We start from the raw sequence: 17526 nt of genomic DNA, 5'->3' as shown, positions 1-17526 counted from the left end.
ATACACACACATAGACACACACAGACACACAAACGGATAATTAATACATTTTAGACATACATTTCAGATTAAAACTTTGTTATCAATCGTCACAACTTCTTTCAGCACTCGTGACTACTAGCGACTACTACTAGCTGTGCTACTCATGCACTGAGTTAACGGTGCCCTGAGATCGTTCAGTGCACGTACAGTACAGTATATCCACACAAGTCACAGGTGCATGGGTTATGCTGACATTTCCAGTATAGTATGTTGGTGATGAGCAGACTTTAACAGCACGTTGTCTGAGTTGCTCAGCTTACAGGAGCAAAGTGTTAATGTAATAGTAGTATTTTTGCAACATTAGCTGTAGATGGACACACACACACGGGCATGGTGGAGAAAACAAATGTATGCTATTTTAGACGGCTCCACTCCTGTAGAGCCACACGACAAGTAGTATCTGAGCTTTGTCGGCATGTTACTCTTTAGTTCAGTTTCATTCATTTAGTTGCATGTGTAGCTAAACATATTTCTGTTTCCTTAGAGTTTTCTTTGGAATGAATCCTGACCGAGGGTCCAAGGCTGAGATGAAGGGGAAGAAACGGCACCACATTCCTCCAAAACTGTCGAAGCTCGTGACTGAGCTGAAGGAATTTGACTGGCACATGTGAGCATTCCTCAAAGCTCAAAACAGAACTTTTTGGACTGGACTTTTGGACTGAACATCCCAACACACACAAAAAACAGTTTACTTTTTTTTTCTTTTTTTGTCGTCACTGCATGAAGGCTCCTCCTTCCTCACTGACAAGTGAGCCAGTAGGGTGCAACAGCAGTGGCAAACAGTGGGAGGAATTTATTACATTACATTGCATTGCATTTAGCTGACGCTTTTATCCAAAGCGACTTACAATAAGTACATTCGACCAGGAAGACACAACCTTGAAGAAAACAGAATCATATAAGTACATCAGGTTTCATAGAGCCAAACATTTCAAGTGCTACTCAACTGGCTATAGATAAGCCAGTCCTTTATTAGTATATAAGTGCTTTATAACTACTAATTTGATCTTGAGGCGCACATGTACACACAGCCCGACCTCTAACATCATGGTGTTAAGAAAAAGGTTATTGTTGCTGTTATTTTACATACTTGAATGTATGATCATGTTAGGGTTTTACAATTGTATGGAAATGTATTTTAAAAAAAACCATTTGTATGGCACTCAGGTAGCGAGGGGTACAATTATTGCCCACCACCACAGATTCTTTGGGTTCAAATCCCCCATGTTCGGGGGGAGGGAAGTTGGGAGGGGGATATTTGTCATTGCATGTTCTCCTACAGGTTGGGGCAGCGGGGAATGTTGAGTTTTATGGAAAGAAATAAATACATTTTGTTCAATTTCTATATATTGTGCTTTATTCAGTGTGCTTGAAAGTGTAATTGTTATTTATTTAGGATTTTATTTTTATTTGTAATCCCACGATTTAAAAAGAAAAGAAAAAAGATATTAGGATTGACGGAAGTGTCTGTAAATAGTACATACTAAGGACTGTTAAAATACGGAATTATCCGTATTAGGATTAACAGAAGTGTAAGTAAATATTACGGACAAAGTCTTGTTAATCTACAGAAATATCCGTTATAAGGTTGACGGAAGTTTCCGTATATGGTACAGAAAAAGTCTTGTAAATCTACAGAAATATCCGTTAAAGGGTTGACGGAAGTGTCCGTATATGGTACAGAAAAAGTCTTGTAAATCTACAGAAATATCCGTTAAAGGGTTGACGGAAGTGTCCGTGGAATAACGGACAATGTCCTGGCAGCAAATTACCAGCACTTTGTCCGTTTTTTTACGTTTTTTTTTTTTACAGTGCGCATGCGTGTGACGGTGGTGCCTTCACGGCTCCAGTCGGCACTGCGCCTGGGCGTGCCGGTGGTGCCTTTAAAGCCCCAGCCGGCACTGCGCATGCGTGTGGCGGTGGCTTCACGGACCCGTCAATAATCCGTCTTTTGAGAGGTGCCGTAGCTGCTTTATTCAAACAAGAAAGATGTGACATGTGTTTTATGCGTACTTGAGGATGACGTTGAGGCATCTCTCGAGGCGGCGGGGACACATTTAGAGCCGGGGAAAGAACTTCCAGCTCTGTCACGGAGGGGAGAAGGAGGGGCTGTCAGGCCGCTCGCTTCTTCTTCCTCGACTGCTGGCCGAAATTCTGGGTTGGCTGCGCCTGGGCTGCAGCCGGAACCGGAGATTTTTTAGGCCAACTCGCCCTCATCTCCTGCCTGGGCTGGGGACTCGGGGCGGGCTGCGACCTCTGCTGTCCTGGTACTTTTAACCTAGCAGAGTTCGGTGCAGCTTGGGCGAAGGGCCGCTGTTGCGAAGGGCCGCTGTTGCGAAGGGCCGCTGTTGCGAAGGGCCGCTGTTGCGAAGGCAGCGGCTGGACCCTTCGAGGGAGACAGAGGTGGAGGGCCTCGTCTTCCTTCTTTTTCGACTCGCACTTCCTCTGCATGGAAGCGAGAGCGGAGCCGAAAATCCCCTCGGGAACGATGGGCATGTCAAGCACATCTTCCATTTCCCGGTCTGGGAGGTTGGTGAGGTTGAGCCATCTAGCTCTTTCCTGCACCACCATGATCCCCATTACCTTGCCCGTGGCTTGGACAGCGCAGCGTTGGACACGGAGACAAATGTCTGTGACCGCGGCTATCTCGTCCAGAGTGGCCGGTCCAGGATTGCTCGACATATTCTCACAGAGCTTCGCTTGGTACGCGGTTAGCATCGAGGAAACGTTCAGAGCCCTGGCGGACAATGCTGCGGCTCTGTAGGCCCGTTCAGTCATGGTCGACTGGAATCGGTCCGTTTTTGCTGGCAGCGTGGGGTTCCTGCTTGGCGGCTGGCCCATTCTCGGTAGGAGGTGGGCTGCCACCAGCGGTTCCATATGCGGTATGCGGAGCAGGATGAGCCTCTCCATACCGTCACAGTCAAGGGAGTAGGCACCCTGGATTGGGGCCTTGTTGCTAAAGGGCCGGTCTCTCCACGAGACCGACACCTCATCCAACATCTCCGGGAAGACCGGAAGGAGTTGCCTCTTCGTCCTCGTTGTTTGGGAAAAAGGTTTCCCCTCGTAACGGGACCTGGAGGTCTCCTTGGCCATTTCGGGCCACGGGATGTCTAGCCTGGACGCGGTGCGCTGACACACGGCCTGCAGGTCCATGCTTAGACAGGGCGAAGCTGGTGTGCTATCGCCCGGGAGAGCAGCCATCGCTCCCGGCTTTGCAGCCTGAGCCGATGACATGAATATGTCGTCTTCCTGCTCATCCGAGTCAGACAGGAGGAACTCAGAGGTATCCTCTTCGTCCTCCATGTAGTCTAACTCTAGGACATCTTCCGCGGGTGAAACCATGGTGAGGTCCAGCCGGGAGCCCCAGCTTGGTATAGCGTGGGGCCCCGTTCCCGCGTCTCTTGCCGCCACCGGGTCTCGGCCTGATATGGCGTGGGATTCCGGTTCTGCGGGTGCCGCTGTCGATGAGCCCCAGACCGACCCAGTGAGGGGCTCCATCTCTGCGGCGGACGCCCCCGTGTCTTGATTGCCGGCCGGCAGATCAGTGGACATGAGGGAGTCCCGTCCCGACAGGCTAGCTTGTTGTGCTAACCTTCGGCGGAGGCTCTTCATAGTGAAGCGGGCACAATGCCCGCACGAGCCGGGGTTGTCAATGGCCTCCTGGGTGTGTTCCAGCCCGAGGCAGGACGAACAGATCTGGTGTGAGTCTGTGCCTGACACTTTCAACCCGCAGCCGCAGCGCCGAGCCTCCGAGTTCCTGACTCCTCTGGTGTGAGGGAGAGAGGCGTCCATCTCGTTCGCCGTGAGGCGTGGAGAGGGCCCGCTCGTAACAGGTACGTCGAGAAAAAAGTGTTACCAATCTGTCTTTAATCCGGGGAAAAAGGACAGTGTGGGTCTTTTTTCTCAAAGGATATTACCTGGTGTGGTAATATTCCTGTAATCCTTTTCTCCTCCGTGAGAAGAGAAAAGAAAAAAGCGTCCTCGCTACCGTGACTTGAAAGTCAAAACCTTACCTTAACTCCAGAGGAAGAACGGCGAGGTTGACTATAATACTAACTGGTGTGTTAGTACCATACTCTTCTGCGAGGAAGAATAGGGTAGCCGGCTAACGCCCGTCGACCGAAAATTAGCTTTGGTTCAGTCTGTGGACTGTTAAGCTAGCCCGGCTACTATTAGAGATGTGCTCTGAAGCGAGAAGAGGTGTTTGAATGACGCATGCGTCGTGGCGCAGGCTACTTATAGGGGGTGATTTCCCCTGACGTTGACGTCAAGATCACCAGCCAATCAGGATTGGCATAATGAGATTGATGCTTCTGTTTGCTCCGCGATGAGGCGCATCCCATAGTGAGACATCGAACGGAGTGTTATGAATGAGAACTGCTTTTTTACATGATAAACTGTTGTGTTATTATTTCAAAGATTATCCATTTGAATGGAGGTGCCACATAATTTGTGATCCACCACAACCAGCCATACTGGAATTTACATTACACAGCATTATCATCGTTGAAATAATTGAAAGCTGAATAACTCTTTTGACATCCTCACTCCATGATTCAGTTCACTTATAGAAAGAGTTTCAAACATTTCATGCAGCAAGGCAAGGTAAGGTCTGTGTATATTCTGGGTTCGATAGCCATGGTATTTCAGTTTTCTGTTTGGTTTAACCCTTGTGTGGTGTTCATATTTTTGTTACTCAGCCAGTATCCATGGGTCTGATGGACCCGCTGCCTTTTTGGGCTTCAATTCATGTTAAAATACTCAATAGATGTTTATTTCATCCCAATTACAATCATATGGTTAATATTTGCCCTTTTACATTTGTTAGATCACATTAATGAATTAAAGTGCTACTGTTTTTTTTGCCCGCTGACCGGCTGGTCCTGTGGCTCGTCTTTTTTTAGTAGCTGATGCTCAATCTCATCCTCTTCTTCAAAGTCACTGTTAGACTCAGACTTCTCAGAAATGTGATTCTCACATTCTGCATTCTGAAACCTATTCCTCTTCCTTACATCATCATCAAATGGTTCAAAATCATTTGCAAGGCCCTCTGAGCAGAGAATCTTTTGGCCATCTTGATCAGTTGTGATAAGGACCCAAACTGGCGAAGCTTTATTTATTGTGTCTCAATTTTGCAACCTTGTGCGGGAATGGCAGGGGCAGAAACACAAAAGTCGCATGCACACACACACACACACACACACACACACACACACACACACACACACACACACACACACACACACACACACACACACACACACACACACACACACACACACACACACACACACACACACACACACACACACACACACACACACACACACACACACACACACACACACACACACACACACACACACACACACACACACACACACACACACACACACACACTGGGTTGGTTCATCATAACCTCCCGTGATAATATTACGTCAGTTGTTAATGCAGTGCTGCTTGAGGATTTTAAGGCTACGGGCATTCAATGTTGGTTTATTGGCCTTGAACACCTTGAATGGTGTATTTAATTTGCCATACTATTTCATTATTTACTGTATTGAACGGTTAGCTTAAAACCATAAACCATTTTTTATTTAAAGCAGTTTTCAATTCTTCTTGGAAACACAGTTATCTAAAGAAAATATAAAAACATGTCCTAATGGGAATAGTGAGGATAGGATAGCCTCTCCGATGCCTTAGGCTTCTGTATTCTTCTGTTTGAGGCTGTGTTCATCAACCAACTGGTTGCATGGTAAAATGTGCTAAGCTCTGTCTGTATTAAGTTGAACTGGGTTATTATTTTTGGCTGTTGGTTGATTGGAAGTGGCGAAATATAAGTATTATTCTTTTTGGCCTTTCAAATATGTTAATGAATGAAGAGTAAAGTAATTCCTAGTGTGGCTGCATTGTTGTGGTTTGTTGGATCACAAAGAACGTGGCACCTCTATTCCATAAATCCAAAATCTTTTGGAGTATATTTATACACTTTCAGATTCAGGTCGCTCAGCAATGCAAAATAAAACTATTGGTGATGACCAACAGGTGGCAGTAACACAGAATTTTTTTTACCTGGCCTACCATTAAAAACATAATAGGAAGAAGGGGTTACTGACATTAATTCTACCATAATACTTTTGAGTACTTCTACGTTTTCATGTAGTGCCCGTCTCATTCAGAGAGGAGTTTTGTAGTTTCCTTGGCATAGCTGTGTCGTCTTTGTAATTTAGTTACTCTTGGCACTAGCTTACTGTGGATGGGTAGCTAGTTAGCTCAAAGCAGCTAACACCAGCTAACAGTTACTCCTACTGTCAACACCGACAAGATGGACTCAAGTGTCTTCATGGCTGTTACAAAAGGTTTGTTTGCTAAGAAACCGAGAAAGATTTAGAGAACAACTTTTTTGTGGGAAAAGTCGTTGATATTTCAGATAACGTCGACTGTTATCACAGCTTTTACTCTAGCCAGGTTAGCTTCGTAAACTAACATACTGATTATCGGTTAGTAACTTTACCTTTACTTGTTTAATATAGCATCGCATATAATACTGCATGCACAATGTCCGTAGACTGTATGTTTGTATAAAGATATTTCCATATGAATATGATTGGTATAGTTTAATGGAGAGTAAGTGTAAGTTATGTACAGGCTATACACAACTTGGCATTACTCTAGTTTACTTTATTAGAGCAACGTTGTCTTTATTGAACATGCACTCAGTGTTTCTGTTAAGGTTGAATTAAAAACACATCGCTATTCCTGCGACAGTAAGGGAATAAACAAAAGCATGGTCCTGGTGCTTGAACGAAAATTAGGGATGGACAACATAGCATCTTAAAAAGTACTCTTGTTATTTCCGTGGGGGTTTGTATGTTATGACTCATCATACATCATTTTATTGCGCAAATACATTTCACCAAATTAATACCAGACTGACTTCAGTATTAATTGTAAATTACAGCCTCAGTCTGACTCCCCATCATTGAACAATCCAATATTTCTGACCATTAACTATAACACTAAAAATTTGATTTTGTTTTGTAGACCAATTGCATATTAGTCCAGTTGAATTAGGATAAATAGGACATATAGGTCAGCTACATTCACTGTCAGTCTGAGGGCTTTTCTGTTTTTCTGTTTTAGGTGAGCCTTTACCTCTTGCGTCACTGCGCCTCCTGGTCCCACCTTTCCAACTTATGTCTGCCTCTATGTGGAATATTTTGAAGAAACAAGATGTCATGAACTACTGGAAACTGGCAGAGTTTGTCTCTTTTGTGATGGACATGGTCCCAGAGCTACTAATGTGCAAGCACAGGATGCAACTTAACCTGGGATTAAGAGCAAGGGTGAGTCACAGTGGAGAGGACACAAGGCATTCATAGCGTATGTTATATGTCTTTAAGATGGAGCAAGACTTAAAAAGGCAACTAATGATGTATGAACTGTATTATGATCACATGCGTATTCAATCACAACGTTTGTCTATTTCTCCTCATCAGTATATTCTAGAGCTGTGTCGGAGTGAACAGTTTATGGATCCTGACTTCATCTTGTCTCATCTGGACCAGATTAAATCACCACACCCCACTCTGGTATATGATAGAGTCTACAGTTTAGATCAGTCAGTTTCAAATAATGTGTGCCTCTTAGATCAGGGGTGTCCAAAGCTGGGCCACTCACTAGAGGTATATTGCATCATAAGTTCAGTTATAAGTTAGCAAAATTAATCAAATGATGCTTGTGAGTGTTGGCAGCTCATCCTTTAAAACAGAAGCCTCAGATTGATTATAATAAGGAGAAATAGGAAGGGTGTATTTCAAGCTTGTTGTGTAATTAAGTTATTGGGCTTTTTTCTTATCAACTAAGATATGTTAGAAAATGTTTCGAACTGAATTTATTAGAAAAGTGGTCTTATTAACAGATGAATACTACTGTGTAATATATTTTTTACATTTACGGCCAGTCCACACAGCGGTGTGCATTTAAGCTTGGGGAGTTCTCGCGACCAACAACCAATCACATGAATCTCCCGCCCCGACATACAGTTTACGAAGTAAACTGGATATAAACTCCCCAAACAGGCGAAAAACCTACCAGTTTCACCCACTGTCTCTGCCACCTCCCTCCATGCCTGGCTCCTCTGGTTTGTATCCCGGTAGGTGAACAGGGACTGATCGTACAAGACCGGGTGATTCCCTACCACTATGATTAATTTCTCCTCCAATTTTTGGAAAATGAGGAAATGACCTGCGGTGTGTCTCTCCCAGCATACACGCGGTTTGAATGGCTAGCGCTTGTACTGGCAGATTTACATAAACAGGATTTTATTGGCTGATGCTTCCACCGAAGCACCAGAAGCTTCAAAAGTTGAACATTTCTCAACTTTTGCAGCGAGCCACGCCAGCAAAGCTCTGCTTCGCTTCCCACAATACAATCGGCGAAAAGTGACGTCACCCCATTCAAGTGAATGGTGAAGCTTTCAATGCACGCCACAGTGTGGACGGGCCGTTATAGTTAAGAAGTACAATATAAGACAAGCACAAGTTTCATGTGTGGGCCATATTCCATTCTAATTTTTTAATTTGCTGAGGGCCGCATTTTACCCCCGGGCCGTAGTTTGGACACCTTTGTCTTAGATCAAGTATTGTAAGGAGAAGTTGTGGCAACAAGTAGGACAATTATCCAGTACCAGACTTGTAATATCTGTAACTGTCATGCCAATGTTTTAGGTGAAAGAATCCCAAGACGAGGAAGTGGTGGTTAACTTTCTCGAGTTGATCCAGACTCTGCTCAAACATCCTAAAGAGAGACAAGACTTTTTCTCGGTAAGATGGTATCACTTACTCTTCTGTGGAGCAATATCCACCTGTACATGTTGTTTGCCGTTACTCGTGAAATTAAGCTAAATTCAGTCAAAGGTTCTTTTTTTATTTCTTCTAAAGGAGGTCTTCCCTGCTGAGTATGGACCTCAGTATGACAGTGATTTGAAGATGCTGTTTTCAGAGTTTCTTTGTCGGCTGGCTCAGCTGTTGCCAGTTCCTGACCTCGAGCAGGTGAGGAAGATCATTTTAATAACAAGTAAACAGTATGTCACCATCAAAGAATACGTGCATAAGCGATAGTCAGTGTATAACCTATATTTGATCGAAGTTTGGGAAAGCAGATAGTAGTACCAGAGGTCAGTTAAACAACCAGCTGCTGTGATTGCGGCAGCAGTAAAACGTTTTTTTTAGGCCCCTAAATAAATCAATATAAATGTAATTTATGCAAATTGGCAGTGTTTGCGAGATGGTGCCGTGCTAATTGGCGGCCTGTTCTAGCATGCTCACTTTGAATAACCAGATACTGAAAAACATTGAACATTGAGATTAGCTATACTAATAACTAGTAATTTTCACAATTTATTTTTTCCAATATCTGGTGGATTCAAGGTGAGCATACATTAAGGCTTCAGATCCTCGTAGGAAACGTATATTGAGCTGCCTTGTGGCATGCTAAAGTAGTGAAAAAGATTCTTAATATAGCGTATACCTAACTGATATTGATTTTTAAAGTCGGTCCTTTTGTAGGTGTTGCTGTCACCCCCTAACAAAGCAGCACATTGTTGCCAATGCATCCACTTAAGGTAATACACTCATTATGTATTATCTTTAGTGTATTATACCTTATACAACTCCGCTTTCAAACATCCAACATGTCCCCTTTATCTGCAAATGGGATGTCTTTGTTTCCTACTTTTTAAGTTAATTTCTTTTAATTGTATTGGATATAGTGTGATGTGCGTTTTCATGCATTATCCACAGACTATTTCCTGGCTTGGAGCCGAATGCTATTTCTTGGAGGATTGGGTGCATTTGGCAGCTGAGCCTACATACCTGAAAAAATTGCTCCAGCACCACAAACACCTTGGGCATTTAGAGCAGCATGGTAAATCCCTTTGCACAACAGCATCTTTTATCTTTCACTTAGAGAGCTCTATGATGATTCCTTTTGTGTCATTTTTGTATTTTTCTGTGCAGTTCCACCTTCTAGTATGGACAACGGCATCCTGTCCTCCCTCTCTGCAATTCCCCCCAGTAGAGTGGCAAAACCTAAAGAACATCCCGACCAATCAGATCTACTGCAAGGCCTCAGTGATGACAGGCACACTGCATCGTTCGTGAATGACCTAGCAGTTGAAATAATCACAGTGACGGATTACGCAGAGGTCGAATTAGACACAAGCGATGACATCAAGGTGGTGATGGGCGAAAACAGCTTTGAAGGAACGGACACTAGCATGGTGCCTGAAGATTCGCTGGTAGTGCTTCCTGCAGAGACAACAATGGAAGAAGAAGTGGCTGAAGCAAGGGCAGAAGCAATACAACCAAAATATTTAAGCGGTTTGGAAAACTCAATCCATTCAGAGGATAACAACAACAACGTTCTGGCACCTTCCCAACAAAACATCTCTGTTGGACTTAATGACTGCCCAGACTGCGAGAAGAAATTTAAGTTTGCCTCCTCGCTAATCGCCCACAGGGTCATCCACACTGGTGAACGCCCCCACCGGTGCAATGACTGCGGTCGCTGCTTCTCTTTCAGGCAGTCTCTTGACAGACACAGACACACGCACAAAACTGGACATAAGTACAGCTGCCGGATCTGCAGGGAGACCTTCCACTCTCTGTCAGCCCGCACAGAGCACAAGCAGACACACATGGAAGATGGTGTTTACATGTGTGATCAATGCAACAAGACATTTAACTGGGAGCTGGCCCTCGCAAGGCACGTGAAAACTCACACTGATGATCACAATGCAAATAATCTGCCAGAGAGCCATAATGATGGGCTTGAGGTGGTTTTAGATAACGGCAATGTGAGTGTTGATAACGCAGATCCTGATCCAGAGAACGCAGAGGTTCAGAGCAGTGAGCCTCCCACCTCTGAGCCTGAAGGCACGGCCCCTGAACTTGACAATGAAGTTGTTTCCCTAGTGAAGGTCCGCACAAGTGGCCGCAAACGCAAACCCACCATGAAGATCCAGGTGATACATTTACAAAAGCACATGGCCACTAAAAGAAGGATGGATATCACCAAGGCCAACCCCAACCCCCCGGACCTGAAGCCTTCGCCTTTCACTTGGTAAAAACCCGTTCGATTGTCTCACAAATGTTTTTTCTTGAGATCCTGTTTTTAGGACAGGATTAGTAAATTGAATGTAATAGATAATATCCTGATCAAGCGTTTCATCTAATTTTCTCCTGTCTCTTTAACAGTGCTGAGCACTCTTATGGGTCATCCATGGTCTCATCGAAGGACGGTGATGAGAGTGAGTTCACTTTTAGAAATATATTCTATTGATCTTTCACAATCACAGTTATTACAAGGACTTAAACGCCACATAACATATACAATAATGTATAGTGACAGTAACCTGCCTAATATGTAAATGGTATTGTTAGCATCATCATAGTTAAAAGTCTTTTACGTTGAATGTCCTTAAGTGCTTTGAAAGGCTGCTTTATTATATATTGGATACATTACAGGTTAGGTTAGGGTATTGCACAGCTTTTTTGTGACCAACTTTTTATTTAAAAATAAATAAAATGTTTGCCCTCACAAAAGGGACTTATATACACAGATACAAATTATATAGACAATACAAAAAAATAAATATATATTGCACATCTTTTAAAACTTATTATTATTATTGATTCTTTGCAATCTTTTAGTTCTAGACACATAACATCGTATTTTTTAATCCATTTGTAATCTGTGAGATCACTAATGGGGCATTTCCACTGCAGGGCCTCGCACGGCTTAGTACGGTATCGTTAGGCCTTGGTAAGCTCACTTTATGCTGCGTTTCCATTACAGTTTAGGAACTGGGGTAGTAACTATAGTAACGCAGTGTAGGCGGAGCCGTGATGTCATCTTCAATGCGAAACACAAAACCAACATCAGCCGTTAGCTGTTAGCTCTCAGAGCTCACAGCTCCTCATATCTGTTCAGAAACTAGACAAAAGTTAAACAAGTACAAACCACAGACTGTCTGTGTCATGGCGAATACAGTCGTTTGTTTATTTATGCCGTATAGTCCGTTGTTGTGAGTGTGGACGGTCGGAGCATATACTGCGTTAGCTTAGCCGACCTCCATTCAGAAAACACGCATTTCGCCTGCTGTCTTGTCTGCAGACTTGTCAAAGCATTAATTCATGGTTTGTACTTCGGCATCATTTTGAAACGTGTATTACAATTAAATCACGGTAAAATATGTTCATTTTGTTGTAGTTGCCAGCGATTGTCTCACTAGTTTAGCATACTCAGCCCGGTTGTTGGCCCGGAAAGAACCTCGATTTTGGAGAGCCAGAAAAACTGTGAAAAAGTACCCGCTAGCCGGAACTACGCCTAGTGGAAATACAACCACGCTCCCCGCTGTAGTGGAAATGCGCCATTAAATCCCTTTTGATGGCTCTAAGAAAAACTCCTAACACTGTTATTCTATTTTTCAAACAGGTTTTGTGGCAGATGGCTCATCGACTTCGATCCACTGTTTTAAGTGCTCCTTCCAGCACACAGAAGAAGCCAAGGTCCAGCAGCACATTGAAAAAGTCCACTCTGTTGAGGCTGAGGATGACGAGATGTCTTTTCAGCCCCTTACAGATGAAGAGGGACGTTTTAGTTGTGCTGACTGTGAGAAGAGCTTTAAGTTCCAGTCCTTACTGAAAGCCCATCAGCGCATCCACACAGGCGAGCAGCCCTTCTTGTGTTCTCAATGCGGAAGGCGATTCTCCTTCAAACAGTCGCTGGAGAGGCACAGGCAGACGCACAAGCCGGGGCGCAGGTATGAGTGCCTGATCTGCGGGGAGTTCTTTAAGTCGCTGGTGGCTCAGAGGGAGCACAAGAGCACCCACATGGAGAACGGCGAGTATCTGTGTTCAGAGTGTGGCCGGGCGTTTGCCTGGAAGTCTGCACTTGTAAGACACCTAAAAACGCACGCCGAGGATGCTGACAAGGTGGAGCACTCTTACAAATGCCCTCGCTGTGACCTGGGCTTCAGATGTGCCAGCTACCTCAACAGGCACCTCCAAACTCACCAGGAAGAAAGAGTGCACACCTGCAACTGTGGAAAGAGCTTCGCCTACCGGGCAGCTCTCACCGCACATCAGCGCATCCATCAAAAGGAGCGGCCGCACATATGCACACAGTGTGGCAAGGGATTTCTCTACAATGGTGGTTTGCTGAGCCACATGAAGATCCACTCAGAGGAAATGCCCTTCATGTGTTCTTTCTGTGGCAAAAGCTTCAAGAGGGAACGGAACATGAAGAAGCACGAGCGGTGCCACACCAGGGAAAACGTTTTCAGCTGCTCGCAGTGTGACAAGAGCTTTGTCTATAAGGCGACATTGATAAGACACGAGCTGACTCATTCAGGCGAGCGGCCATTCCTCTGCTCTGACTGCGGGAAGGGCTTCTTTTCCCACGCCGAGCTTCTGAAGCACGAACGTTTCCACACGGGCCACAAGCCCTTTCAGTGCCCCCACTGTGGCAAGAGATTCACTCAGTCGTGCTACCTGACCATACATCTGCGCTACCACACCGGAGTCCGGCCGTACTCGTGCGCCGATTGTGACAAGAGCTTCCTCAGTGCCAACCGCCTGAAGAGGCACCAGCGAACACATTCAGGGGAAAAACCATACCCCTGTCTCGAGTGTGGGAAGGGGTTCAGACAGTCGTACAATCTCAAAATGCATCAACGGACACATAGCATGAAGTTAACATAGTCAAGGTTTTTAATTTGAGATGTAATATTTTGAAGGTTATATAGTTTGACGCTAGATTAGAATAGGACAAAAAGTAACTGTACTTAGATTATGACTTTATATTGTTTAGAAAATGTGTTCTAGCTACAGCTCTGGAAACAATTAAGAGACCACTGCAGCATCATCAGTTTTTCTGGTTTTACTATTTATAGTAAATTATTATTATTTTATTCTATGAACTACTGACAGCATTTCTGTGTTGGAATTCAACAGACACTGGAATGGTTGCCCTATATATATATATATATATATAGATATATAGATTTAAGAAAAATGTAGAGGGGTCTTTCAATCTTTCCCTGAGCTGTAGAGTTAAGCACACTGAGCAGAGGAATGTGTTATTTTTAGTTGCATTGTGGTGTAGCTAATCTGTCCAATCATTTTGAGTCAGTCATCAAATAACGAACGGAATAAAGTTTTACATAAATCCAATCTTTATTGTGAGCATGTTTTACAAAAAAAATTTAACACTGCTTTGGAAAAGAAGCTTCAAACATAATGGGCTTCAACACATCACAACCATCACAAAAGTAGTTTAGTTCAGCAACACATGGCATGGAGGCTTGTTTGTAGCCAGTTACGGGTCACTGTTGAAAAACTGTTTTGTCTTTTACTCTCTTTATGCTCGCCTCAAAAGGTTTTTGTTTTCCACTATTCACATTTAGCTTCTTGGTAAAGCAACGCCGAACACTTCTTGACAAACTGGAGACCCTCTAAACCTTTTATCAGTAACCAAACCGGAACGCGCTTTGTCAATGGTTAGGTGTTTTGTTTTAATGACAGACTTTAATTGCATTAACAGGATAAATGGGCGTTGTGCTTTGGAGTCATTATTTGAAGGTTTCATGTGAAAACTTTGATTTAAAAGTACTACACATCTAAGCTCCTGCCTAGCCTACTGAAATAGTGAGTTTTGACAGCACATGTAAGAACACCTCACTCTATCAAACACTGGTATACGTGATAGTTTTACCCGATTCTGAATGGCAGTAGTAAGAAAACGATAAAGGTCATGTAAAACTTTGAGCTACACAGCTATGTGCAGGCTGATGGGGCAGTGGTCGCTTCCCAAGGCCTTGTTGCGGATCTTGCAGTCGCACAGGCCCGGCAGCAGGCTGGACGACAGCACGAAGTAATCGAGCCTCCAGCCCACGTTCTTGGAGCGGGAGTTCATCATGTAGGTCCAGAAGGTGTAGGCGTTGGTCTGCTCCGGGTAGAGCTCGCGGAAGCTGTCGGTGAAACCGGACTCTAGCAGTTGGGTGAAGCCTTGGCGCTCGTCAGGGGTGAAGCCTGCGTTTTTCTTGTTCCCCTTGGGGTTCTTCAGGTCGATCTCCTGGTGTGCGACATTAAGGTCACCACACAGCACCAGGGGCTTCTGTATGTCCAGCTCGCTCAGGTACGCCCGGAAGTCCACGTCCCAGGTTTTGCGGTAATCTAGGCGCACAAGACCTCTTCCGGAGTTTGGCACATAGGCGGTCACCAGGTAAAAGGTGGGGAACTCGGCAGTGATGACACGGCCCTCCTTGTCATGCTCTTCTTTACCTGGAGAAAGGCAGAGAAGGTTCAGTTTAAGTTGTATTCAGTTCCAGTAATACAAAAGTGCAAAGGCAACAAGTTTGAATTTTACAGGGATTATGTGCAGCATGTTGGAGCAGTTGCATCACAACCAGTGGAGACTTTAAGAAATGAATGCCCCCAGTTTGTAGCTGTACTTGGCAAACTCAGTTAAAATGATGCCCTGCATTTGAAAGATTATTAAAAGCCCATGGTTCATTTATTTAAATGAAAACAGTTAAAGACACCACTCACCAATGCCATAGGTGACCTTGATGGGTTCAGTCTTGCAGAGCATGGCCACACCACTGTAACCCTCCTTTTCATCGGACGCTGCCCAGTATTTGTAAGGATACTCTGGCATGGAGGTGATGGCAGCAGGGAGGGATTTTTCTGCACACTTTGTCTCCTGCAGACACAAAACATCTGGAGACTCCTCACGCACCCACTGGAAGGGAGAACACAAGCATTTTCCATTAAAACCAATCTGAATACTAAACTCAGGAAATCCTTTATGTTGCTTATATTCATTGTTAACTCACATCCAGGCCATTCTTTTTCACCCATGCCCTCAGACCGTCGACGTTCCAGGAAGTGATCTTCATGTTGGCTTCACGTCCATCTTTGCAGGTCATTTTGTCTGGAGGATCCTCGTACAGTATCGGGGCCTCTGGCTCTTTCGCCTTCTTTGTTTTCTTTGCTGAAGCTATCAGGTGAAATAAAGACATAGGGTCAGGCCACATATTTAAGTCAGGACAATGTGTGTAAGGGTTTTAATGTAGAGAACAGCTGTAGTACCAGAGCCTGTGTCATTTTCCTCATCTGCAGCTGCATCCTCTGTCTTCTTTCCTCTCTTCATACTTAAATTGGCCCTGGCTCCAAACACACTTTGCAGACACACAACACGCACACACAACAGCACACGAGCCGCTGGAAAAACAAAACAGATTGTTAAAGAAGTGGCAAATGCTACAACAATACACAAGTCAGAAACTCAACTGTCATCAAGGCCAACAAATCTGCAGGTTTAACTGTAGAGAAAGAAATGGCTTTTTTGTTCTGTATCATTGTGCTTCTGGTTGGGCAAAACAAGCAATTTGAGGATATCACCTTGGATTCAGGGAATTTCATGAATTTTGTTTTACATTAACATTTTTGGGCATTACTGTTTAAGGAAAAACATATTTTTTGGGGGAATTGAAAATAGTTTGCCTTTATTCCAATAGAACAAACTTGGGATTTTCTGTCATCACAAAAACGGCTCCATTTAAGGTTGAGGTTAAGAGATGTTTCTCAGTAGAGCCAGGAAACGTATCTTTAAGTTTATAGTTGGAAATGTAAAGTTTTTTAAATGAGAGATGTGCTTCACTGAGAACTCGTTTTTTTTTGTTTTAAATGTATCAGACATTAAATACAATAACGCTTATATTGGTCAATATATCGGTCTGTTATTTTTTTATAGTGACTCAAAGGAAATGGTAAAACGTTTTCCAGTTATCAAATTACTTTAAGCAATATCAGCTTGAGTATCTTCAAATAATGCATGTCATATCATATAAGTGGTGTTTTCAGTGTCCTTGTAGTACATAACGTTTCTGTTTACAAGTATGCATGTATTTACAAATATTGCGTCTCAGCCGCTTTCTACGGTCTGCAGTAAACTCTGACAAAGGGTTTGAGCATACAGCCAAACGCACTAAATAGAAAATATGAACTTATTTGCTAACTGCTGAATGCACAATTAATAGTATGCATGTAAAAGACATGCATGCAAACAAAAACAGCTGAAGTGTTTGCGTGTTAAATGCAAGCTATGCTAACGCTAGCTGCTCTGTGACAAAGAGCAGCAGACGGCCTGCTGAATGAATGGAGAATACCAAGGTAGCTACTTATTTGCTCATTCACAGCTTATTTAATTTATCTCCAAATGCAAATGCGGTTAAATTACGCAAACGTTTTCATTTCAAGCAGCTACACGGTCCAGGAAAATGAAATGCAAATAATCTTACTTGCACTTTCTCAACAGGATGCAAAAGACAAAGTGCTTCTTCTTATTCTCCTCCAAAACACACGCTCACAAAGCACACCGATGATTTCCGACCACGCGCTGTCTTCGCTCATTGTG

The 17526-nt window shown here is 43.8% G+C and overlaps 2 protein-coding genes across 3 annotated transcripts; one reads left to right on the top strand and one right to left on the bottom strand.

The window, feature by feature from the left end:
• Nucleotides 1–6109: 6109 nt before the first annotated feature.
• Nucleotides 6110–14279, top strand: LOC117468393 (zinc finger protein 11-like). Of its 2 annotated transcripts, XM_034112468.1 has the most exons (9): nt 6110–6401; nt 7186–7388; nt 7542–7634; nt 8772–8867; nt 8985–9095; nt 9846–9969; nt 10062–11166; nt 11301–11353; nt 12541–14279. In XM_034112468.1, the coding sequence occupies exons 1-9, from the start codon at nt 6368–6370 to the stop codon at nt 13806–13808; spliced, it is 3087 nt and encodes a 1028-aa protein (XP_033968359.1). In that variant the 5' UTR covers nt 6110–6367; the 3' UTR covers nt 13809–14279. The 2 variants fall into 2 exon arrangements, with proteins under 2 accessions (XP_033968359.1, XP_033968360.1); XM_034112469.2 differs by lacking the exons at nt 6110–6401; nt 7186–7388; nt 7542–7634; nt 8772–8867 and adding an exon at nt 9612–9667 and having other exon boundaries at nt 9008–9095.
• On the bottom strand, nt 14259–17510 carry apex1 (APEX nuclease (multifunctional DNA repair enzyme) 1). The gene is made up of 5 exons (XM_034112474.2): nt 17411–17510; nt 16200–16331; nt 15944–16107; nt 15657–15849; nt 14259–15389 (listed from the first exon to the last, which is right to left on the bottom strand). Exons 2-5 carry the CDS (start codon nt 16258–16260, stop codon nt 14875–14877), a joined length of 933 nt encoding a protein of 310 aa, XP_033968365.1. The 5' UTR covers nt 16261–16331; nt 17411–17510; the 3' UTR covers nt 14259–14874.
• Nucleotides 17511–17526: the final 16 nt, after the last annotated feature.

This window comes from Pseudochaenichthys georgianus, chromosome 23, assembly GCF_902827115.2.
Source record: "Pseudochaenichthys georgianus chromosome 23, fPseGeo1.2, whole genome shotgun sequence".
Classification (NCBI taxonomy): Eukaryota; Metazoa; Chordata; class Actinopteri; order Perciformes; family Channichthyidae; genus Pseudochaenichthys; species Pseudochaenichthys georgianus.
Note: the sequence above shows the minus strand (reverse complement) of the source record. Positions and strands in the feature narration are given on the sequence as shown.

What these genes read in the sequence shown, in the direction of transcription:
- LOC117468393 (XM_034112468.1), top strand. Translation starts at nt 6,368, where the DNA reads ATGGACTCAAGTGTCTTCATGGCTGTTACAAAAG. An exon ending in CTTCATGGCTGTTACAAAAG is followed by an intron (nt 6,402 to 7,185) that starts GTTTGTTTGCTA and finishes TTTCTGTTTTAG; the next exon opens with GTGAGCCTTTACCTCTTGCG. An exon ending in AATCACCACACCCCACTCTG is followed by an intron (nt 7,635 to 8,771) that starts GTATATGATAGA and finishes CCAATGTTTTAG; the next exon opens with GTGAAAGAATCCCAAGACGA.
- apex1 (XM_034112474.2), bottom strand. Translation starts at nt 16,260, where the DNA reads ATGAAGAGAGGAAAGAAGACAGAGGATGCAGCTGCAGATGAGGAAAAT. An exon ending in GGAAAATGACACAGGCTCTG is followed by an intron (nt 16,108 to 16,199) that starts GTACTACAGCTG and finishes TTCACCTGATAG; the next exon opens with CTTCAGCAAAGAAAACAAAG. An exon ending in TGAAAAAGAATGGCCTGGAT is followed by an intron (nt 15,850 to 15,943) that starts GTGAGTTAACAA and finishes TCTCCCTTCCAG; the next exon opens with TGGGTGCGTGAGGAGTCTCC.